This window comes from Bos indicus x Bos taurus, chromosome 5 (assembly GCF_003369695.1).
Source record: "Bos indicus x Bos taurus breed Angus x Brahman F1 hybrid chromosome 5, Bos_hybrid_MaternalHap_v2.0, whole genome shotgun sequence".
Taxonomy (NCBI): Eukaryota; Metazoa; Chordata; class Mammalia; order Artiodactyla; family Bovidae; genus Bos; species Bos indicus x Bos taurus.
This window is the reverse complement of record NC_040080.1, coordinates 22,222,519-22,247,259: the sequence shown is the minus strand read 5'-3', so window position 1 is coordinate 22,247,259 and position 24,741 is coordinate 22,222,519. Positions and strand designations below refer to the sequence as shown.

Sequence of the window (24,741 nt, the reverse complement as noted above, 5' to 3'; positions counted from 1 at the left end):
CTTAGTGACTAATGCTTTATTTCTATAGGGGTGGGTAGAGCTGGTTCCAAACTCAGCTCTGGCTAATCCCAAAGCCTGTGTTTCTTTCTCCAGACCACCCTCCTCTTACTTAATTTGAAGAGGCTTACTGATCCATCTCAGAAGCTGCATATCACCAGGGGCACCTGGAGCTCCTTCAAAAAAAAAAAAAAAAGTTCAAAAAACAAAGGACAGGAATGTTTCAAAATAATTTGAGGTTGACTGGCCTGGGGCTGTTGGGCTGGACCTGTTAGAACTGTGCTGTGGCCTGAGCAGTCTCCCAAGAACAGGATTCCTCTGTGGAGCTCCCAGTAGGGGATGTGCTTTGGCAAGTTGGAGCCACCCAAATGTTGGCACCTTGGCACCCAGAATTATAAAGGGAGGGAGACTAAAGGAGCCGCTGCATCATGACACCATATAATTATTTCACATTGGTGTAATTTCTGCTTGACTACTGGTTAAGCCACCTTAGTGTCTGAGATGGAAGAAGTCTTTGTAGGTGAGCGTAGAACTGAACTGGGTATCCTTTCTTTCTCCTTGTTTATTTTTATTTATTTTTTTTCTTTTCCATTATGGTTTATTGTAGGATATATAACACAGTTCCCTGTGTGATACAATAGGGCCATGTTGTTTATCTGTTCTATATGTAATAGTCTATATGTAATACAGACTAAAATATCTGTTCTGTGTGTAAGACCTGCTAATCCCAGACATTCAGTCTATCCTCCTCTATCCCCTCTTGACCACTACAAGCTGTTCTCAATGCCTGTGACTCTGTTTCTGTTTCATAGATAAGTTCATTTGTGTCATATTTTGGATTCCACATGTAAGTGATATCATACGGGATTTGTTTTTCCTTTCTGACTTAATTTGCTTGGTATGATAATCTCTAGTTTCATCCATATTGTTGCAAATGGCATTATTTTATTCTTTTTTATGGCTGAGTAATATTCCATCGTGTGTGTGTGTGTGTGTGTGTGTGTGTACATATATATCATATCTTTATCCATTCAACTGTTGATGGACATTTATATTGTTTCCATTGAACTGGGTGTTCTTCATGGCAAATGTCTTAGCCAAGAGGCAGGGCAAGGTGCAGGAGTCCCTAAAGTCGCGTCTCTTCCTACACTTATATTGGATGAGTCAGTCCATACCCTTCATGGGAAAGGACTCCATGGTCCTCAAGGATGGTCAGGTGCCCATGGGTACCCAAGCAATATTTGACGATGACCATGGTGGTCACACTGGCAGTAGAGGGAGAGAATTAGGCATTTCCCAACAAGGGAGCTATATCTGAGCATCTAAAACCCTGATTACACCTAATCCAAAACCCAATTTCCCTTTCAATAGAAAACCTTTCTGTTGGTGGAGGTGAATTTGGAGAAAGCTCTCACTGGAGTTTTCCCTTTCTCCTGGGTTTTCCTCAGGCAGGGAACTGGGTTAGGGGCTATTAGAGAAAGGAAAGGAAAGAACTCCAAGCTGAATTGCCCAAAGCAGGTTTCAAATTCCTTGGAGAGTTTGCATTCATTTGCTGATTTGACTAACCAGTTCCAAGTGGATGCAAATGGCCTCTGCAGGCTTTTACTAGGAGGAAGAGGCTCAGGGAGGGGATAAGATTGCAAATTTCTAATCCTGGGGGAGGTTCCTCCGTTAGGACTCCCCAGGTTGTATTGCAAGGTAACTACATCATTTTGTTCAAGGTTTTGACTAAGGGCCGTATGTACCTTGAGAAGGGGACAGGACAATTCAGTTGACTAGAAACTAAAGGTCTAATATCCCTCAGGAATTGTCATTGGCTGATTTTCCCATGTGGAGTTCTATAAAATCAGAACTATAGAAATGTAATGCTGGCAGTTGTTATCCAGTTGCTAAGTTGTGTTTCACTTTTTGAGACCCCATGGGCTGTAGCCTGCCGGGCTCCCCTATCCACGGGATTTCCCAAGCAAGAATACTAGAATAGGTTGCCATTTTCTTCTCCAGGGGATCTTCCCAAACCAGGGATTGAACCCATGAGTCCTGCATTGGCAGGCGGATTCTTAACCACTTAGCCACCGAGGTGCTGGCGGGGCAGTGTGTATATACACTGAGGTGGAGTGGAGTTTGGCAGGCAGGAAAGAGGGAAAAGAAATAACGTGGATGTGCCAGATTGTTACACATGTTCTTCATTGAACCATTTCAGTGGTTCATTGATGAAAATAGTCCTCCAGGAAACAAAGGCTCAAGACTTCAGTGAACTGCTTGAGATAGTGGTTAGATGGGATTAGAACCCAGTACAGCAGCTGTTCCTCCTGCTTCCCCACACATCTCTGGAAAGAAGAGATTCTTCCTTGGTCATGTGCATGGACTCCAGAAAAGCAGGAGGCCAGTCATGGGCAAAGACGGTCAGGGTGTCTCACAGCTGGACCTTCCGGTTTTCCAAACGCCCAGACTTCTAGGGCTTCCCTGTGTCTGGGGCTCTTTTCTGGGGTGTCATTCTCATTTCCCAGTCCCCAGACTGAACCCAAATAACATTGTTTTGTGCACTGGGCTGAGCTGGGACTTCCTTGACAAGAAGGAGAAAACAAAACCAAAGAACCTCACAAAGCAATTTAAAATAGAACAAAACCTACACATTTCCTAAAGCTATCGAACCGGGACAAAACTGGATCAAAACATCTTCAGTAAGGCTGAATCAAGGCAATTGTTTCTCTTGAGTCCAGAGCAACAGATTAATTTCATTGACTGCTCAGGGGCTCTTTGAGGCTGAAAATGTGGTCCAGGGAGCATCCTGAGCTGGGGACCCTGGCTCAGACACCCCCAGGGTGTGGGTGGCTTACACTGCCCCTCACCTGGCCAAGCTCTGACCCCTCATCTGTAGAGCAACGGGGTTGTACTTGGTGCATGGTGTCCAAACTCAAGCTAAATAAAATGAAACCAATAGAAACTTTTTCAGAAGGTTATCTATTTGGGTATTCCTAACATGTAGAACTGATAAAAAGCAGAGCTGATATTTGAAGACATGGAGGCAGAGAGAGGTTAAGCCAACTGTCTGAGGTCGGGGAGCAAGGAGGCAGGTGTTTTGACTGCTTTTGTTTAAACACTCTACGACTGCTGTGTTGGGAACCAGTCTATGTAAGGGCATCCCCAGTGGTTCAGTGGTAAAGAATTCTCCTGCAGTGCAGGAGACCCTGGTTCGATTCTTGAGTTGCGAAGATCTGCTGGCGAAGGGAATGGCTTCCCATGCCAGTATTCTTGGGTTTCCCTTGTGGCTAAGCTGGTAAAGAGTCCACCTGCAATTCGGGAGACCTGGCTTTGATCCCTGGGTTGGGAAGATCCCCTGGAGAAGGGAATGACTACCCACTCCAGTATTCTGGCCTGAAGAATTCTCTGGACTGTGTAGTCCATGGGGTCACAAAGAGTCAGATACCACTGAGTGACTTTCACTATGTGAGGGATACAGAATTAGAGACTTGGTACCAATGAATTCAGGTCTGTACCTGGGATCTCTGATGTGACTGGCAGAATGAAGGTTGGACATTGATGCTCAAGCTGACAGGATCCTCAGATGGACAAAATCAGCATCCTTACTGATCCTGCCCTGTCTCTAACACTGTTCTGCTCCTGACACAGCAGATCATTCCTTGATGACTTTGCAGGCTGTTCCTCCAGCCCAAAGGTCCACTGTCTGGATATATCTCTTTGCCTGTAATTGCAATAGGTTGAGTCTGAGACCAAAGATTCAGCCAATAATGCTGTTTATCAGGATTGAGGGATTTCTTTTATTAACTCATTTAAAAACCCTTTAATATGCTTCCCAGGATGCTGCCTACTTCAGAGATTTGCAGAAGGAAAGGGAAGAGGGAATGCGAATTACTGAACAGTGCAAACTATTTTGCCAACATGACAGACAGAAGAAATCATTTTAAAATACATTTGGAAGATGGTTTCATTTCAGCAGACATGTAATATATCTCTGTCTTTTCTGTGTGAGTGACTAAAACTACCTGTTATGAATGGAAAGATAACTGTCTTTCAGAGTAGCTTTAGATAAAGTAAAAATGTCGATATGTTCAGTGCACGTGATTAATTTATTTTGTACCTAAAAGAGAAGTGTTTTCTCCCAGTCTGTAGCTTGTCTTTTCATTTAATGGTGACTTCTGAAGAATAAATTTTAATTTTGATAAAGTCCAATTTGTCAACAATTAAAAAAAAATTATACTTAATTTTTAAAATGATAATTTATAATTATCTTAAGGGAAATGTTAATGGATTATAATTTATTTTTAAAATTATAATTTAAATGATAGTTATCTTAATGGAAATGTTAATCTTAAAGAAATCATTTATTTGGCTGTGCCAGGACTTACTTGCATTGTGCTGGATCTTCATTGCCATGTATGGGTGCTTTAATTGCAATAGGCAGGCAAGATCTTTAGCTGTGGCATGTGGGATCTAGGTCCGACCAGGGAACAAACTGGGCCCCCGGCATTTTTTTCTTTTATGGATTGTGTTTTTGGTGTCATATCTAAGAAATCTTTGTCCAACTCAAGTGAACTCTCACTCTACCCTCAATCAAAGCACTTGTTCAGAAAAAGATGAGCCAGGCAGCACATGAGGGGCTGGTCATATGAAAGTGCATAAAACACCCTCTTGCCCTTTGAGAGCCCTAGTAAGGACAGGGTGGTGAGCAGTCCATGGCAGATGGGCATCTAGTTGCACTCATAGAGCGCTTGCCATTGGGTCAGCAAGGAGCAGGTGCTTAGTGCTCCCAGGAAGCAGAGACCAACTCAAGAAATCTGACATGGAATCTCATGGCCAAAACTCTAGTTGAAGGGACAGGCATGGAGACTCTCGGGGGATTCTTGAAGAGTGTTGCTAAGAGGGTTTGGGGAAAGAGAGTAGTCATCTACTACCTTGATAAATAGTTGGCAGAATTTATGCGTGAACTTCCAGATGTTCAAGCTGGTTTTAGAAAAGGCAGAGAAACCAGAGATCAAATCGCCAACATCCACTGGATCATGGAAAAAGCAAGAGAGTTCCAGAAAAACATCTATTTCTGCTTTATTGACTATGCCAAAGCCTTTGATTGTGTGGATCACAAGAAACTGTGGAAAATTCTGAAAGAGATGGGAATACCAGACCACTTGACCTGCTTCTTGAGAAACCTGTATGCAGGCCAGGAAGCAACAGTTAGAACTGGAGATGGAACAACAAACTGATTCCAAATTGGAAAAGGAGTACGTCAAGGCTGTATATTGTCACCCTGCTTATTTAACTTCTATGCAGAGTACATCATGAGAAACACTGGGCTGGAAGAAGCACAAGCTGGAATCAAGATTGCCGGGAGAAATATCAATAACCTCAGATATGCAAATGACACCACCCTTATGGCAGAAAGTGAAGAGGAACTAAAAAGCCTCTTGATGAAAGTGAAAGAGGAGGGTGGAAAAGTTGGCTTAAAGCTCAACATTCAGAAAATGAAGATCATGGCATCTGGTCCCATCACTTCATGGGAAATAGATGGGGAAACAGTGGAAACAGTGTCAGACTTTATTTTTGGGGCTCCAAAACAACTGCAGATGGCGACTTCAGCCATGAAATTAAAAGACGCCTACTCCTTGGAAGGAAAGTTATTATCAACCTAGATAGCATATTGAAAAGCAGAAACATTATTTTGCCAACAAAGGTCCATCTAGTCAAGGCTATGGTTTTTCCAGTGGTCATGTATGCATGTGACAGTTGGACTGTGAAGAAAGCTGAGCACCAAAGAATTGATGCTTTTGAACTGTGGTGTTGGAGAAGACTCTTGAGAGTCCCTTGGACTGCAAGGAGATCCAACCAGTCCATTCTGAAGGAGATCAGCCCTGGGATTTCTTTGGAAGGAATGCTGCTAAAGCTGAAATTCCAGTACTTTGGCCACCTCATGCGAAGAGTCGACTCATTGGAAAAGACTCTGATGCTGGAAGGGATTGGGGGCAGGAGGAGAAGGGGACGACAGAGGATGAGATGGCTGGATGGCATCACTGACTCGATGGATGTGGGTTTGGGTGAACTCCGGGAGTTGGTGATGGACAAGGAGGCCTGGCGTGTTGTGATTCATGGGACTGCAAAGAGTTGGACATGACTGAGCGACTGAACTGAATGCAATGGTTATACTAGCAGAGATCTACCTCATCAGTCCAGCAGGAATGAGGTCCTTAAAAAAGATGAATGTAAGAGGCACCCTGAGGACGATGCCTGGGACTGTCCGCTGTTAGCACCATAGAAGATCTGTCATCTGTCCTGTTGTCTTTTGGAACAAGAACGGCTTCCTCAGCTTTCTGTCTGCTCACACTACTCAGGATTGGTCTTTCTAAGTTGTCACCATTAGAGATAGCTGGGTGAAGAATGTACGTGAACTCTAACTCTCTACCCTTTTTTGTGGTTGTTTTATAATTGGAGGAAAATTGCTTTACAGTGTTATATTGGTAATTCTCATTATTTTCGGGGAAAAAAAAAAAAAAGATCTTTCTAGAGGCTAAAAGAGAGGCAGTGATGCCAGGAATTCTCTCCCTTCCTGCCATGATGCTGACCATGAATCATCTTGTGAACGTCTGTGAGAAGGTCCAGGATGTGAGTAGTTATTCCTTTACTCAGCAGATGTTTGATCACTGTGTTTACTTTTGTGCCTGCTCTAAAAGGAGAGCAAGCAAACTTTGTTGAAGAGCAGGCCTGGCCCTGGGGACGATTCTAGAGAAGGAATTGGCAACAGGATACACCAGAGAGAGAGAGGGCAAGCTCAGCGTGGCTTGAAGGTCAGAATCTCAGGGCTTCACGGGAGATCGCTGGCCTTGTGCTACTCAAAGTGTGGTTCAAGGATCAGCCTCATCAGAATTACCGGGCATCTTCTGTTAAAAAGTCTGTATCTCCAGCCTCACCCACAGAGTAGGGGAGCAGAGTAGATCTTCTGCCCCTGCTTCCAAAGATGGTGACGTTACTGACAAAATCTGCTTTTTATCCAGATCCCCAGGTGATTTGAATCACTTTTAGGTTTGAGAAGCGCTGATCTGGTCCAGTGGTTCTGGAGTCTCTTGTAAAAAACCCCGGGCCATGTGCTCACCTGGGCTCTGCTTAACAATTCCAGAGACAGCCAGCCAAGGGCAGTCAGTACATGAGAACGATTCTTTTTAGACTAGGCTAGTTAGGCAGATAGCGGATAGAAGGGGATGAATTGCTGTGCTCTAATTTGCAAGTGGAGGTCAGTAGTTAGAGTCACCCTTTGAAACAGCTGATCTTTATAGCACACAGATGTCCTAAAAGGTTTGGAGGACGCAGGAAGAGGACTTTGGTCCATTTCGCCTCCTTCCACAGTATATACAGTATTGGGAAAAAAGCTAGCATTATTGTGAGAATGATTCATGACAATTAGTTGTCATCAATTAATGTATTTACTTTAATTGGCCACATGCTCTTTTTCATACTATGATGAATAGATTGATGCTAGCAGTGGCTCCCAGACTTGAGTGTGCATCAGATCACACAGACAGCTTTGTAAACAAGATTTCTAAGCCCTATTCCCAAAGTTTTCGATTCAGTTGATGGCACAGGAACCATCATTTCCATTTCTAGCAGTTCTCAGGGGATATGATACTGGTTATAGTAGTAGCTTCAGATGCATTGTTACCACCTTAGGAAATACATGCTGCTGCTAAGTCGCTTCAGTTGTGTCCGACTCTGTGTGACCCCATAGACCCTTATTATTGTATTTTTAAAATGTTTATTTGGCTGCACTGGGTCTTAGATGTGGTGTGCATGCATGTTAAGTAGCTTTAGTTGTGTCTGACTCTCTGCGACCCCATGGACTGTACCCCACCAGGCTCCTCTGTCCATGGGGTTTCTCCAGGCAAGAATATTGGACTGGGTTGCTATGCCCTCCTCCAGGGGATCGTCCCAACCCAGGGATGGAACCCATGTCCCTTAAGTCTCCTGCATTGGTAAGTGGGTTCTTTACCACTAGCGCCACCTGAGAAGACCTCCAGGTCATGGGTCATAGAATAACATAGGACAAGTTAAAATATAAAAATAACCTCACAACATTCTCTGAGTGTTGTTTTCAAACATTGATTCTAAATTTCTGCTTCTGCAACCTACATCCAAGTTGCTTATAAACAATGTAAATTGCTTTCATTGCTTTATTTTTAGTTTCTACCCACCGCTGATGGCAGGTAGATAGTTCTGATCCACTGCAGGATGTCTGATGTTGGGGTCATAAACAGCTACTGGTGGGCAGGCGGCTCCACTGGTCAGCGTGGTGGAGACCTTCTGAATGTGGGGGTGGCTCTGAGTTGTGTGATGGTTGGGCTTCCAGGTCTTTATTGCCCTGGGTATAGTCACAGGTTCTACCCTACATTCCTGACCTCATCACCTACACTTGCACACCCGTGATTTCAATTGAGGGAGCACTTCTACTGTGGGAGGACCCAGGGATCTTTAACTCCTGGAGTCAAGTCAGTCTGCAGCAAACTGACAAAGCTTTGGCACAGCACAGCACCCAGGCATCTCTGATTGGGATTCCTTCTGGAAGATTTCTCCACCTGTGGCAGGCGCTCAGATTTGAACTATGTGCTCTGACCTTTCCGGTGCCGCTTGTTCAAAGATTGCCTGCAGACCTCTCTGTGATGGAGGCTTCCTGCCAGTGAGAAACCAGGACCACACTTTCCACCATAACTGAGTGTAGACAGGATGCACCTCACTGGACCACCTGGCCTGCCTGACTCCATATTATTAAAAACAAAGACTCAGATTTTTTTTTTTTTTTATAAAAAATTTATTGAGATGATGCAATTATAGGCTTTTCTTTAAAAATTATTTGCAACTCACTGGCCCTGAGAAAAGGCATTTTTTTTTTTGTTTTTCTTTTTTTTTGTTACATTCATTTGATTCAGTCCCTTATAAACCCCACACCTCATAAAACAACAAGAGATTAGAAATTAAAAAAAAATTCTAGATTCAGTCTGGTTTGCAGGTGGTTGCAGTCACAGAGAGAAATGGTGAAGTGTCCACTTGGCATGTGCGAAAGATTCAGGGAGTTGTTTAGTGTTGATGCAGATGAGGCCAAAAGAGTATAAGGTTAGTCTTCTGTGGTTTTCAGGGACCACTGTTACCACCCCCGCCCCCGGCTCACCCCCCACGGCTCCTTGGATCAATCCCTTCATTACTGCTCAGAAGAGGAACGGGCTGAGTGGGTGAAAACTAGCACCGAATGCTTGGGCCAAGAAACTGCCCTTTGTTCTTTGTGTGTTTCCCCAAATTTTTATCTTCAGCTTCCTGGGTGGGAATGGGTCAGATGGGGGGATAACCGGGGCTGGATCCTAGTCCTAATTCTGACCCTGGCATGCCGTCTGCTCCTGGGACAAGTCACGTGGCCTGATACTCAGATTTCCCTTCTTCAAAAGGAGAGCTAACTTTTCAAACATATGTTGGACCCTAGGCAGTGAACGGTGGAGGTGGTGGTTACTTAGGCATTTAGGTACATCCTGTCATGGCCTTTAAGTTTGAGCTAAATCTACATTCTCATCTGGACAAAGTTCAGTGTAGGAAGATGGGGCAGGGGTTCTAAACATACTGTTGAAAGGAGAGTAATCCATTAGTTGTTACTCCTCATTGCTCGTGGGGCCACGCCCGCCCGCCAAAGGATTCGGAGCATCCGTGATGCTACCTCAGGCAAGACAAAGTCACCTGGGGACAGAAAGATCTTAGAGATAACTTTACTCCCCTGGAGCCAGTCCAGCCACTTACCACTGCTTTCTTCTGATGGAAAGGAGACACCCTGGCTACCTCAAGGTGTAGGGAAAAGAAGATGCTAGAGAATTTCAAGATCCAAGCGAGAATGTCCGCCTTGGACACTGCTGGTGGGTAAGGTCGCTCCTGCAGCACTGTTTTACACCTTCCTTTCCAGTTTCTCATGTTGCAAGCCAAGCGCTCCCATGATGGCAGCAGGGAAAGGCCAACTATTCCGACCATGAACGTACCCTTAATTTGGTCCCAGGTGAGATTTTCGTCACCTCTAGTGCTTAGTGTTGAAGTGAGACATTTCATGCTGGAGATATTCTGCAGGAAGGAGGTGAGCTCAGAGGGCAAGGATGGTGCCTGACTCTTGGGATTCAGTGTCGAGCAGATGCTCCACCCAAGTTGGCTAAACTGAACCTGCAATCTTTCGGGTCTGCTGTGTCCCTACTGTCAGCATCACTCAAAGATTCCCTCAAAGAACCAATGAGAAGAACCTCTGCCATTAAGGGAATGAACAGAAAACCAGTAACGGTAATATCCGGATGGACAATAAAGACTGGATTGGAGTTGACACCTTCTATTTCTCCAAGTGGCTGACGGTGCCAGCCTATGTCTTACAGACTCTTAGAGGATATTGCTTTAAATACAGAAACCCTAGGGGCAAAGGGGAATTTCCCCTCCACAATTCAACTGTTAAGATTCTTTGGACCACAAGAGCCCGAGTCCTTACACCTGGGTGAACAGAGTGAGATGCTCTGATCTCAGGGAAGAGCAGCGACACACCCAGGTCTCTGATGTCACATCACGCAAAAAGACTCAGTGATTATCCACCCTCTCTCTCCAGCCCTTCAACTCAGTGACTTCCCCAGGTATTTGGCTTAATCTCCCCATTTGAGAGCCAACATCAGTCACCTTCCAGGCTGGAAGGTTATCCCTGTGTGCTGCTGACACTCTTGAAAGACATCTGTAGCACGCTGGGTTTCATCCCCATTTGAGCAGACTGAGCCCAAACCCTTCCTTCATCAGGGGACCCTCGAGCCCACACTGGAGGTCCCTGACCTCACTTCCGGCCCAGCATTCTAGAAGGTGGACTAGAGGGGAGTGTGCGATGGTGGGAGGAGGCCGGCCACCTCCATGCATCTCTCTGTGGTCGCATAAGACGCAGGTACGTTTCCAGTGTCCTTGAACAATAGTCAATCTGTTTGTCCCCTCCCACTCCCTGCAGGCTGGTGCCCTTGTTGGTAGGGCTAGGGGGTGCGGGAGGGGATGGGAGAATTCCTCCTGCCTGGGTGCCCACAACCCCAGCCTGCCTGACTCCATCAGAAATGGCTTGAGGACATGCCTGGAGGTCTGCTGGCTTCATCTGCAAGTGCGCTGACAGTGCAGACACGTACCCGGGGGGCCATGAGATGCTCGCCCAACGGAGTAGAAGAAGCGGAGAGAAACCAGGAGGGGGTGCTTTGTAAGGCAGGTCTAATCTTTCCCAGTACAAAAAGACCGTACTCCTAATATTGGATTCCGAGCCTGTATTGGAACAGTTGATTTAAGTGGCTAGAAAAGGAACAAAAAAAAAAAAAAAAAAAAATCTAACAAGAGCTTTCTAAAAATATCTGTTATCATCAAAAGTACTAAGAGGTGGCACCTTCCTTGTAAGATGTGACTGATCTTACTTTGAGGTGAAAAAGAGCCACACACGAGTCCATTTTGAAACACAGCAAGGGAAGAAGGAAAAAGGGAAAAAGTGAGGAATCTGAGGAATTTCCCGTCTGCCCAGGCTTGGCAAACACCGCTGACAACTGAGACGACACACTCCTGGATCCTCCCTCTCAAATGCCCTGTGTCCCGTGGGGACCAGGAAACTTTAAAAAAAAAAATGCTAGGAATTGGGGGGAAAAAAATTAAGTGAGGATATGAAACTGACTGCGAGATGGCCTTTGGGATAGAGCAGAGAAGACCCTCTGTAACCTGCTCTGGGATAATCCACACCACCACCAAAGACTTGTCATCTAGTCTCTGGACCGTAAGACTTGTGCTGTCTTTTTTTTTTTTTTTTTCTCGCTCTGCAGCACTTGCAAACTAATCCCATGATGCTGGGGCTTCCAGATAATCTGGACAGCCTTATGCTCCAGGGAACCACCAAGCCTCATGGTCCTCACAGCTGGTTGGGGTGGCCTGCTGGATTCACATGTATCTTTCCAGAGGACAGCAGCATCTCTGGGGCCTCTCTGGCAGGGAGCCAGACGTTGGGATGTGGGTTTGATTTCTGTGGTGCCAGCTGCAAAGCACCCAGACCACATATTCCAATATACAGGTGCCGAAAATTCCCAAGACTCTCCAAGAGGCTGAACTCTGCTGAAAGGGCATCTGAAGTTCAACAGCCAGTGAGGAGGGAGGACAGAGCTGGGGGCCAGGAAGGAAAGGGAGCCAGAGAGAGAAGAGAGCTCTCCTTTTCACTTTATCTTTTGTAAGAGCATCTTTTTTTTTTTTTTTTTTCTTTTTTCCAGCCAAGACCCAACAGCAATGGGAACAAACCTGATCCACATGGCAGGGTCAAGAGGAACCTGAACCCTTTTGCAAATATTCTCTCTCTTGACCAGCTGGGCTTCTGCACTTTGTGAGATTTGCAAAAAATAGATATATATATATATAATAGATACGTATTTCCATAGGAAAACAGCCTCGGATGTCTTCCCCTATATGAATGATGAAAAGTCAAACTGCATGGTCTTTTTAAAAAAAAGAACAAAAACACCATGAAACTAACAAGAGGGGGAGGGGGAGGAATCACAGACAAGAGATTCCGATCGAGAAGGAACCGTGAACGCGAGTCCCAGGCTGGTGCCCTCGGCCAGAATTCCAGCGCCGTCTTTGCTGAGTGGTTTGTCTAAGGTGCTCCGCGGGATCCCTCGCGCTGGGCGAGAGGAGCGTTACTGCCACATCCATGTCTCTTCTTTTCTGCTTCATCTTGCCCCATCCATCCTGGGGAGGGGGGGTGCCCTTGGCTGCTGGCCCACTAAGCTGGGAACCACTTCCTTCAACACTCGTCTTCTTGGTATATTTGTTCATCCAGCTCCTGGGACTCAAGGTGCTCCAGACGGTCTGTTCGGCCACTCATGATTTCATCTGGGGTCTTCATAAACCTTTGGAAGAGGAAACGGTGGCATGAAGAGGTTACAGTTCCCTAAAGCTGTCTTCACCTTGAACTCTTTAAAAAGAGGAGCCCGTCACTTTTATGTAGCTGGAGGGCTACTGAACCTGGTCGTTAATGCTAACCTAGCATTTTCTTAGAAAAAGATACCCCAGGCTCTCACTGCTTGAAAGCTGGCAAAATAACTATAAAAAAGGCTGGGAGGATGGTGAAGAAGATGGAGCAGGCAGTGCATTCCTGCACGACCATCTGAGAGGACCCTGGGAGATATATACCCATCTCCATCCCAGACTATAAGCTCAAGTGATGGTATTCAAAACTTGAATCTAACTTGAAGGATACAATTAAACGCTGGATGGAATGGGTAACAGGGCCAGACAATGGAGCTTTTCGAAATTAGAAAGGCCGAGAGAAAGACATTTCTTGGTGTTATCACTGATGCACCCTAAATGCTAGCCATTCACTCCCTTTATTCTGTCTTCCTTGGCAGCTGGGTGCCTGCAGCAAGCCTCATCTTCTCGGTCACTGGGTTCATATGGAATTAACATCAGTGGCACATTCTGACCATGACCATGGTTCAGGAAGGGAGCCTGGGTGCAAAAGTTCCATCCTTACGGTAGGAAGGCCCTTTCCACAGCCTACACACCATTCCCTTCCCCTATAGTCTGCCTGGTACCATATGACCTGTCTTAGAACAGGCATTTTCTGTCCTCACTCCACATTCAAAAGCCTATGATGACTTGTCAAGGATTCACTCTTTGGCCTGCTCCTTGGGCCTCTCTGTCGTCTCAACCCAGGAAACTCCTGTGTTCCACTGTTTACGAGCGTGAACTCTATTCCAGTCCGGCCAGTCTTTTTTTCTGATGCAAGTCACAGCTCATGCTGACCTCCAAACCTTTAGCGTTGCCTTTGTTTGGAACCCTCTTGACTCCTTCCCCTGTCTGAGACTGACTCATTCTCTGAGCTCAGTCTCGCCATCAAAGAGCCAAAAATCTCCAAGCGTCCCTACAATTGAACACTTAACTCAATTACATACCCGGTTCCATACTGAGAAGCCTTCGTTTTGGGGTGAGTCTGGTTTTCGACATTCATTTCCTCAAAAATGACTAATCCCTTGTCACAAATAGTGCTCTTCTTTCCTTCTGTCTTATTGAAATCACTACTGGAAGCCTGTGAGCCTTCCACCTCTGACTACTTTTCTGCCCATTATTGCTCATCTTTTCAAGCAGGGTGATCTGTAGCATCCACAGCCTATCTTCCGCTTTTATCCTGTAGCTAAAACTTCTCCCTCGACATCTGAAGTCACTAATCATCCCCTCCAGGCTGAGTCCTCAGATGTGCTGTGTCTGACCTTATCTTTGGATGGCTCTTCCATATTAAGTTTCTGATACTTCCCACCAGGCTTGTCCAGAAACATTATTGAAAGCCTCCTGAGGTTATATAAAACTGCTATAAAATGTAACCCTCTACCTTCTAGGAACTTATGACCTACTTGAGGGGAGGAGTTCACATGTACAGCTATTAAAAATGTAAATCATGGTGTGGCATAGGGCCAAGGGAACTCAAGAGATGATGGAAGAAGATATTTGGCTGTGTTTGAGCCACTGAAGGTGGCCTCATAAAGAGAAGTAGACTTGAGGTAGACTTGGTGGTTTGTATATTTAAAATGTTAAAGTGATTTACATTTCTAACATAGGGAACCATATTAGTGTTGGAGGGCAGCTGGCAATGTGTATTAAGAATCTAGGTGGCAGGGGAATGGACCAGAGGGAGAGATTGTTGAATCTAGGTGTCAATTGTGAAGAACAGACATCAGCCTCCACTGCCCAGGAAGCAATAATAATGTGTCTGCCTTGCTTTCATCTTCCAGGTCTCATGGGAGTACTTGCCATTGGTAGATTCTAACCTGAAACCTGGTGGTAAGAAATGTCAGGAAATGAGGTTCCCAGTCTTCTAGCCCCTGCAACACAGACTGGAGTAGGAATGGAGCCAGTGGACAGTCCAGCACAGGGGTGACTGGGATGTAGGAAGGCTCAAAGATAACTCTGGTATAAAGGTTGGTTGCTTAAACAATGGTGATGCCACTGCTGATGTAACAGGAATTCTGAGGGTAGGGGGATGTCCAGTACGGGAAGAAGGCTGGTCTTGAACATTTCATGTCTGAGATACTAATGTGATATTTCAGTGGATCTTTCTTACAAGAAGCTCTTGAACATTAGTCACTTACTGACCAGAGACTTTACTCATACATCTTTTGTTCCCCGAATGTTATTGATTGGAGTGTTTCAGTATTTCAATTCCATAATAAATTCGATTCTGTAAAAATCCCCTGGTCAATCATGTGTTAAGATTTAGAATTCCAGGGAGATTTTATAGCTGCATGTAGAGACTTGAGAGCCCCATCCTGGAGGTGATAACTAAGCTGTGTCATGGGATCCATTCATCCTGGAAACTAGTATAGCGTGCGAGGAACAGAAGCCAAGGACTGAGTTTAGGGTGGAGGATGAAGAGAAGGCATCAGCAGAGCCAGAGAAAGGAGGGGTCTTTTTTGCATTTTATTCTATTTCCAGCTCTTGAAAAGCCTTCTCTGTTTCTTTCGAAGATCACAATTGTTTTTACTGCCCCTAGGTTACCATGCCTTCCCAGCACTCACACCCAGGCTCTCTGCTCTTTTGGATAACCATCCCAGTGAGCTCGTGCACTCATACACAGAGTCATTCAGTCTCTTTCTACCCCAATCTACATCTCAAGCCCCATTTGTAACTCTCTTCTGTCCCACCTGCCAAAACCCAGAACCTAAGGTCTGGGGCCCACCTTCTCCTCAGTTTCACGTGGTCTCAACACATCAATTACCACCAGTGTCAGAGGACTATGTCTACCTCTCCTGATTGGTCCCTTAGATACCTTCTTCTTCCTCTTCTAACTCTATGTGATTCCCTGGGAATCACAATCTATGGCGGTAGCTTAAGTGGTTAGAACTTGTAAGCTGGGAGGGATTCTAGAAAGAGGAATGTCTAGTCCAGCAGCTTTCAGATATTTACAATGCATTGTCATAAATATATTTTACACTATGACTCATCACACACGTGCTCACACACACACCCGACTACCCCAGAAAGATAATTTTCATCATGAATCCACACTCTTAATTCATATGGCACAGTCTGATATTTTCCTATTCAGTTCTGTTCTATTTCATTAAAAAAAAAAAAAAAAAAAACTGATTCATTAAATCTGTTTTATGACTCACTAACAGGTCATGACAAACACTGGTCCAGTTTGGAAACCTAGAGGTCTAGGTTTGTTTAGTCCCTTTCTTTGCCATTAGCTCCTCTGATTGCTCCCTTTAACTATACTGGATATAAATGTCAGATAATACTGTTTGATCACTGCATTATTTTAAAGGTGAGTCAGACTGTGTTGATTTACTTTTGGCTTTCTTCTAGGACAGACATAAGCAAACAAAAATTTTTTCTTCTTAAATTCTAACCAACCAGCAACCTTGTCTCCAGTGAGCAGCAACTGATAGCTTTGAGGATCAGACAGGCAGGTAGAGACCTCAAGAGTCTCCCTCCTCCGTCTTATTTCAAGAAAACAATATCCTCCCAGAAGAAGGAAAGGAGAAAAAGGAAGTGCTACCTGAACAAAAGCCTTTGTCCCGGCTCCTTCCTGATAATGTTTAGTTTGTAGTAGTGGCGCAGGGCTCTGGACATTTTCTCATAGGTCATGTTTGTTCTGTTCTGTTTGTTCAAAGGAGGAAGAGAGAGAGAGAAAAAAAAAAAGCACAAAGACACAATGAAATGAACCTCAGCAATAGGCGCTGGAGGAGTTATTCACATCCAGCTCCACAGGGTGCTCCCGTGGCCCTGCCAGGCCCACCCCGGGCTTTGTCCCACGTGTCCCTGGCTGAGGTCTCTCCTAAGGTGAGTCCAGCCAACAAAGCACATCCCGCCTCGGCCTCCCCGACTTCCTCTCCCAGGACTGAGCTCTGTTGTGCCCGAGGAATTTCCTGCGGGTCCCCCTATCTGGGGTCATCCTTCACCTTCTGACCCACAGAGAATTTCTCTTCCTTTTGCCCTTTTTAAAAAAGAAAAAACAACACACAAAAAAGTGACCTTTCTCAAACTTGTGCTTCTCGTTTGTCATTTTAAGGAAGAGATTTTTTTGTTTAAATTCCTGTTGTGGAAGCAAGAATACAGTGGTTCCGAGCCCTGGGGCAAGGGCACCCTGTGGGAGCTGTGGAGCGATTTTTCTCAGTGACTCACGGGATGGAGGGTGTCCGTGGGGCCTGGCCATATTTGGTCATGGCCTCTGGCAGGTTCTCCTTAGCGGGGCCAGAGCACGGGCTGCCTGCCGTCCGGGAAACTGCAGCTGGGGCAGAGCTCGGCAGGGCCTCCCCTGGGCCCTCCCCTTTGGCTGATCTGGAGTGGGGCCTTCATGGTGTCTTGTTAGCTCTGTCCCATGTCTATCTGCCTGTGGCCAGGCCTGGATCTTGGTGACTTTTTAAAGTAGGAATACTGATTTATCTCAATTTTTTTTTTAAACAGGGGAACTCTTTGTTTATTTTACTGTGATAAGAACACCAACCATGAGATCTATCCTCTTAAAGTTTTAAGTGGGTAATACAGCACTTAATACAGTGTTAACTATGGGTACACTGTTGTACATCAGACTCTAGAACTTACTCATCTTGATTAACGGAAGCTTTCTGTCCACTGGTTGGTAACTCCCCATTTCTCCCCTTCTTCCCAACCCCTGGCAACACCAGTCCACTCCCGGACTCAGTGAAATTTGTCTATTTTAGATCTAACTTCATTTAAGTGAAATCAGACAGTATTTGTCTTCCTGTGACTGGCTTATTTCACTCAGCATCCTGTCCTCAAGGTTCATCCATGTTGCCACATGCAGCCGAATCTTTGTTAAAAGCGTAATAATACTCCATTGTGTGTATACAGCTCGATTTCATTATCCATTCATCTATCCGTGATGTGGAGGTTGTTATACCCACCTGTTACATCTATGTAAAAGTACTATGTAAAGTACATCTACTTTAATGATTTTTTTTTAAACTGTAAAAGACTAAATCTTTTAAATTCTATTCCCTCTTCCCAAGCTGGAAAAGCTGTGGGGCAGTCAGAATTCTTGCAGGGTTTGCTTTTCAGGAAGATGTTTTACAGTCAGAGGATAAGCATTTTCCGTGTAGAACTGGGCTTTTGTGACCATGGGAGTGTCTAACGGAGTGGAACAGAAGCGGCACCTCCCAAAGGCCCCTTGTGAGTTACAAAGTGCTGCAGTGCATCTCTGGTCCCCAGTTCTTAATGCTGGCGTGGGCAGCAGCAGACCCAGGCCGTGGTGAGGGAATAATGGTTACTCATCACGAGGCCGATCAGACCGGGAGATGCCGAGTTAACTGTAGCCTGGCACGAGGAACACATGGAAAGGGGCATCTTTAATTACTTCCTTCCCTTTGCAACTGTCTTAATTGTTTGTCCAGTGAGGAATAAACTGAATAATTACAGGCCGACTTAGGAAGCAGAGGACAGACAATTACCCTCCAACCCAGGGACAAAAACTGGATTTGGGCCCTAGTTTATGGGACAAATGTCTGATGCTCTTTTTACCTTATGGTTTCCCCACAGTCGAGCCAGTCCATTGGGATCCACTATCCGGAATATTTTGGATTCTTTGTCCTCCCATCGGATGAAGTTTTCGTACCGGCTGTCAGAAAGCAACTGATAGACGTAATCCCAAAGCAGTCTACAGTCTACAGAGGAAAAGGGCAAGAAAACACCGTTGACAAGGCTGCTTGTAAGTATGAAGAGCAAGAATCAAGAAAATAATCGAGGAACCGCTTTTGCCTTCTTCGGATTGAGTCCAAGCTCCTTGTTTTGGGAATTCCTTGGCAGTCCAGTGGTTAGGACTCTGCGTTTTCCCTGCGGAAGGCCAGGGTTCAATCCCGCAAGCCAAAACAAAAACAACAAAACTTTTACAGTGAGGAGACCAAGGCACAGAGAGACCTGGGAGATGGTGACCTTTTACCTGTGGAGGCCTTCGAGACCATCCTGGCCCAGCCCCTCCCTCCCCACAACCTCAGATAAGGACGCAGCAACCCAGAAAGAGGAAAGGACTGGTCTATGGTCATGACCCATGATTTGAACTGGAGTAGAGACCACAGGAGGGAAAGAACAAGCTCTAACAGGAAATGAATCGGTTCTGAAAAGGGGCTGAAGACAGGCTGGCAGGTAAAAGGGCAGAGAGTGCCCTCGTGTTCCAGAGAGGGTGGTGTGGTGTCAGTGGTGGGGTGGAAGGTCCTTTGGTGGGAGGAGACAGTGAACAGATGGAGATGTGACGACTGAAGTTGGCTGTGGGAAAGGAAGACTCATGTGGTTTAAGAAAACAGTCACCTTACAGCTACTTTGGAAGTTTTAAACATCGTTTTATTATTATGGAATCAGGGTAGAAAGGAACCCAGGAGGGAAAAAAAAAAGAAAATCCGTTTCTCCATGTGCAGAACAGATGTTGGATCACTTGGTCATGCAACACATCTTCCTTAGCACAGGCCGGGTGCTGGGCTAGGCCTTGCCTTTTGGCTACGGGTTGGCAAATTCCACAAGAAGAGGCAGACTGCACTCCTTGACCTTGTTCTAGTGCTTACTGGATTAGTGCCAGACGGGATGTGGCCTGCTCCCCTGGCACAGCCTTGACAGGTGCATGGGGACAGATGTGGACTTTGCGGCTCCAGCTGATGCAGGACCAGCCTCGGGATGAGAGTCAGAGACTCACGTTCCCAGGTGTGCACTGTTGTTTTCGGGAGCACTGGCCAGCATGGCTGGTCGTAAATGAGTAATTATTGGACACAGTACGTATGTTCTTCACTTTACCAGTGTTATTTCTAACCCTCACTTGGCGCGCCACCTCCTTCCTAATCCTCTTGTGCCCCAGGTCACAAGAGGATCTGAACTGTGGGCCTTCTGTATGGCCAGGAGCCACTTCCTGATGCCAGGTGAGGCCTGGCACACCTGGGCAAGGGGAATGTCTAATCTTGACTTGGGCTATCTCAGAGCCAACACATTCACCTCCCAGAGCACAAAACACACCCTCCTTGGGCACACGTTTACAGGAGGAATCGAGTCAGGTCACACTGAGCAAGTGTTTTAAATCTCCCTGAGGTTCCTCCTTTATGAAAGGGGAGTGCGTCTTTCCGGGACTACTGTATGAGCGATGATGCGAGTGAAGAAGACAGTAAGGAGTGTCACGATGACGGTGCGTGCTGGGCTCTGCTTGCAGGCATGGGGCCACGCATGCCTCCAGCCACTTGCTTCTGACCCTCAGGACGCCCGGTGCAGCAGGCGCTCTTGCTATTCCTACTTCATGGCTGAGGAAGCTGGGGTTTAGAGGGTTTGGTCATCAGCTCAAAGGCACAGCTTATGACACAGGTCACAGTCTGTGCCACACATCCTGCTGAGAACTCTGTTCTCAGAGAAGTTGGTTCACAGGTGTCTATGAGTCAAGCCTTAGGACTTTTCCAAGCAAGATGAGTGTGTCCTTTGTGAAACCCAGCTTTCCCTCTGAACAGCAGAAGGAGCTGGCACCCAGCACAGCATTTTCCAGGAGGGCAAAGTGTGAAAGTGTTAGTCGCTCAGTTGTGTCTGACTCTGTGACCCCCATGGACTGTAGCCCGCCAGGCTCCTCTGTCCACGGGATTCTCCAGGCAAGAATACTGGAGGGGTTGTCATTCCCTTCTCCAGGGGATCTTCCCCACCCATGGATTGAACTGGGCTTCCTGAATTGCAGGCAGATTCTTTACCATCTGAGCCACCAGGGGAGTATCTTTTAGGCAGCAACTGTGAAACTTAAATTGGACATCCATTAAAATAACCAGATTTTTTTTTTTTAATCTATTTTTTCATCAATTACTTATGCTTTAAATGTCATATCTAAGAAATAGTTGCTTAATCCATGGTCACAAATACTGCTGCCTATGTTCTCTTCTAAGAGTTTTACATTTTCAGTTATTTATTTTTTTTGGGGGGTGCACTGAGAGGCATGCGGAACTTCCCTGCCCAGGGATCCAACATGAGGTGCCTGAGTGGAAGCATGGAGTCTTAACCACTGGACTGCCAGGAAGTCTGACCATACATCTTTAGTTTCCCTTACTGTATCCTTTTTTTCCCTGATTGATCTGCGTCTAAAATGTAATGTGGAGACTTCTCTGGCAGTCCAGTGGTTAAGACCCAGCCCCCTTCCACTGCAGGGAGTGCTGTTTCGTTCCCTGATCAGGGAAGCTAAGATCCCATATGGCTTGCAGCCAAAAACTCAAAACATAATACAGGAGCAATACTGTGTAACAAATTCAATAAAGATTTTTAAAATGGTGCACGTTAAAAAAAAAAAATTAAGTTGACATGTGGTTTCTTGTGTTTCACCAAAGGACCCGTGGTCTTCTTCTTAGAGAATTTCTGGCATTTGAACCCTACGCTTATGAAAGCTGGCCAGCGATCTGTTACCAACCCTGCCTGATGCTGTGCTCATGGTTGCCAGAGGGGGAGCAGAGAGACAGCAAGGGGACCAGTCCCAGCAAGAGGAAGTACCTTGGGAGGTGAGTGCCTCATGATCCCAGATTGAGAATAATCGAGCTCATTATGAAGGCACTTGTAAGAGGGCGACTCCAGGCAAAGTGGTGAAGCAGGCAGTGTCATTCTCCCTGCCACCTCCTCGTCTTATATCATTTTATTATCGGTGAAAAAATAGAGAACTGAAGTGAAAGAGTGAAGTCGCTCAGTCATATCCGACTCTGCGACCCTATGGACTGTAGCCTACCAGGCTCCTCCATCCATGGGATTCTCCAGGCAAGAGTACTGGAGTGGGTTGCCATTTCCTTCTCCAATAGAGAACTGAATTGCGGTTTAATTGTCCAGTTTGTGTCTTACCGTCAAACAGCAGATGGGTTTTAATTTCCGACAATCTCTTCCAAGTGGAAGCCATCTGACAGAACCAAACGGTATCATAAAAAATGCCCTTCCACTAGGAGGAACGAAGTTGGTTTGTGAAGAGCTTCTTGTCCATGTTTCTTGACAGGGTTACAATCTTTTTTACCACCAGAGGCTTGATGACACCTTTTGGATGCTTGTGGATGGGGTATAAGATTCTCTAGAGTGAATCATTTTAATAGAGTTTAATAATTAAAAAAAAACTGATTTGGTTATCTTTAGCAGTTTGATAGAAAGAACTTTTTTTGCCCATGATATATGGGCAGTCCTCTCAACCTCGAGAACTTCCTGGAGCTAAAATGGAAGATGAGTGTTGTCTTGACACCATCTGCTCAAGGATTTTTCACTTTCATTGTTTCTGTTGCTTCTCTTTTACTGCCTTGTACATTCTATTTCTCATAAAATGGTGACGTGAGAACCAGACCATTTCTCAAAGTAAGGGCTTAACCAGTTCTGGGTACCTACCACGCTGGGTTCTTCAGAGGCATCAAACTGAGAACTTCACACCGTAGATCATTTACTGAAAAAGGTCTAGAATGTGATCTGTGTTTGGTTGGTACCTGGAAGGCAGGGTTTTCCAGAGAATGGACTTTACCTCGAGTTGTAAGACCATTTGTAGCCTGCAAACTTTTCCCTTTCATAAATGTGAAAAGAGCCCCAAACAAGCTGCCAATTGATCATTTTAAATGACATTTAATCCAGCAAAGTCAACTTTAGCCGAGTAATAAAAATATGTTGACATTCAAGACACTGAATTACTCGGTCACTAACAGAGGTAGCAACAGGAATTTTGTGGCACAAAGCAGTTGTTCAAGCTCACAGTAAAAGTGGCTTTTATAACACTATTGATTCTTTTGTTGCTTTAGTTAAAAATTATGCCAGATGATAAAAATAACTACCTGACAGTTTTTTTTTTCTTTAAAAAAAAAAAACAATTGAAATTCAAAGCCCAGTGAGTTATTTTTAAGACTTTAGTTAAATAAAAAGGCAGATTCTTTTTAGTTCCCTGGGTCCTCGGAAGGCTGTTGCCATGGCCTACCGGCTGTTTTTCAGTTTTGTTAAAATCCATCCATAGTCTGCACAGATACAATGTTCTTTGGTCATTAATAAAAATGCTTAACACTACTATATAATAAAAAGCATCAGGCTTTGAAAACAAAGGTTCATCACATTACAAAACACTTGACTAGGCATGTGAAAAATAATCTTATATCACAAAGTGTTCATTACTTTTATGTGCATGTCTCAAACTAAAATTCCCACGTGCCTTGAGAAGGAAGGCCCTTTAAACAAATGGGCACGATTTTGATTCTCTCTTCCACGGGAGGAAGCTTATAAAAGGGTTTAGTGGAGTGAAGTGTTATTTTCCAATTGCAGAAAGAGAGTTCTCTTTCCTGCTGGGTGAGGTACCCTGGGTATCCACAGTTAAAAGGCATTGTCAAAAAGAAAAGAAAAAAAAGAAAAACCCTTTCTGTGGTTAGGGAGAAATATTTTCCCTCCCACGCCTGTCTCTTACCAGAGACTCGTTGTACAAGCTTATTGAGCAGACACTGTAAAAAGATGGGCAGGTCACACATAAGCAACATGGTTTCCAAAAAAAAAAAAAAAAAAAAAAAACCATGCTAGACAAAACTGATGTTCAAAAAATCTGAGTGGGCCAGTCATTGACCAGGGAATGTTTAATGATGGTGGTTAATTTAAATTTCAGGAAAGAGTCTAAGAAAGCAATTTTAGGTTGTCTTAACTGCCCAAATGGAATTTTAAATGAAGGTCTGTAAACTGGAGTTCTGTGGGTATAATCACCAACAAGGAGGGGCCTAGTGCCCCAGTCTCACTGCTTTCAAATTATTATGAAAAGCTAACCAATTTATTTCAGATTAAGCAACATGTAGGTAATATGCAAAAGAAAAAAGTTGCTTCTCTGCTTTACGGCAGTGGTTCTAAACTAGGGGCAATCTTGCCTGCTGTGGGGGGTGGGGCGGTGGGGGAGGCATTTGACAATGTCTGGGGACAATTTTGGTCATTATATCTGGGGCGGAGGATGCTGTGACAGAGGCCTGGGATGCTGCTAAAGAGCTTATACAATATATAGCAAGTCCCCTATATACGAATGAGTTCCATTCCAAGAGTGCATTTGTTTAAGTCCAACTTGTTCACAAGTCCAACAGTGTCCAGGTACCCAATGAACACAATCGGCTGTATAGTACTGTACTGTAATAGGTTTATAATACTTTTCACACAAATTGTACATAAATAGTACATAAAAAATATGAACATTTTTAATATTACAGTATAGTACCTTGAAGGCTTCCCTGGTGGTGCAACGGTAAAGAATCTGCCTGCCAATGCAGGAGACATGGGTTTCGATCCCTGGGTCAGGAAGATCCCCTGGAGAGGGAAATGGCAACCCATTCTAGTATTCTTGCTGAGAAATTCCAGGGACAGAAGAGCCTGGTGGGCTATAGAGTCCATGGGCTCACAGGAGAGTCAGACATGACTGAGTGACTGAGTTCTCACACACAGTATGTTGAAAAGTACAGCAGTACCAGCTACATCACCGCTGCTTTTATGCTTGCTTCTGGACAGCCCGGGCTTGCATAAAGATATAGAGTCCTTACTATATTGTACTCTGTACAGTGCTGTACAGCAAAGTATACAAGAGCACAACCACTTTAGAGAATACACGCCAGACATGGGATCCCACGTTTGCATCTTTGAAAGCTTGCAACATGGAAGATTTGTATGTAGGGGACTTACTGTAATGCACAAAAGAATGCCATCCCTCCGCCAACAAAGGATTATTTAGCTGAAATACCGAGACTGCCCAGCTTGAGAAAC

The 24,741-nt window shown here is 45.0% G+C and overlaps 1 protein-coding gene across 2 annotated transcripts in view; it reads right to left on the bottom strand.

The window, feature by feature from the left end:
- Window positions 1–12,259: 12,259 nt before the first annotated feature.
- Window positions 12,260–24,741, bottom strand: part of ETV6 (ETS variant 6) — a 285,602-nt gene continuing 273,120 nt past the window's right edge. The window contains exons 6-8 of one of the 2 annotated variants that reach the window (XM_027541360.1): window positions 18,535–18,677; window positions 16,553–16,653; window positions 12,260–12,905 (exon numbers count right to left, since the gene is read on the bottom strand). In XM_027541360.1, coding sequence (XP_027397161.1) covers window positions 12,800–12,905; window positions 16,553–16,653; window positions 18,535–18,677 — 350 coding nt within the window. In that variant the 3' untranslated portion in view covers window positions 12,260–12,799. The remainder of the gene's footprint in view (window positions 12,906–16,552; window positions 16,654–18,534; window positions 18,678–24,741) is intronic. The other variant, XM_027541361.1, reaches the window with a different exon arrangement.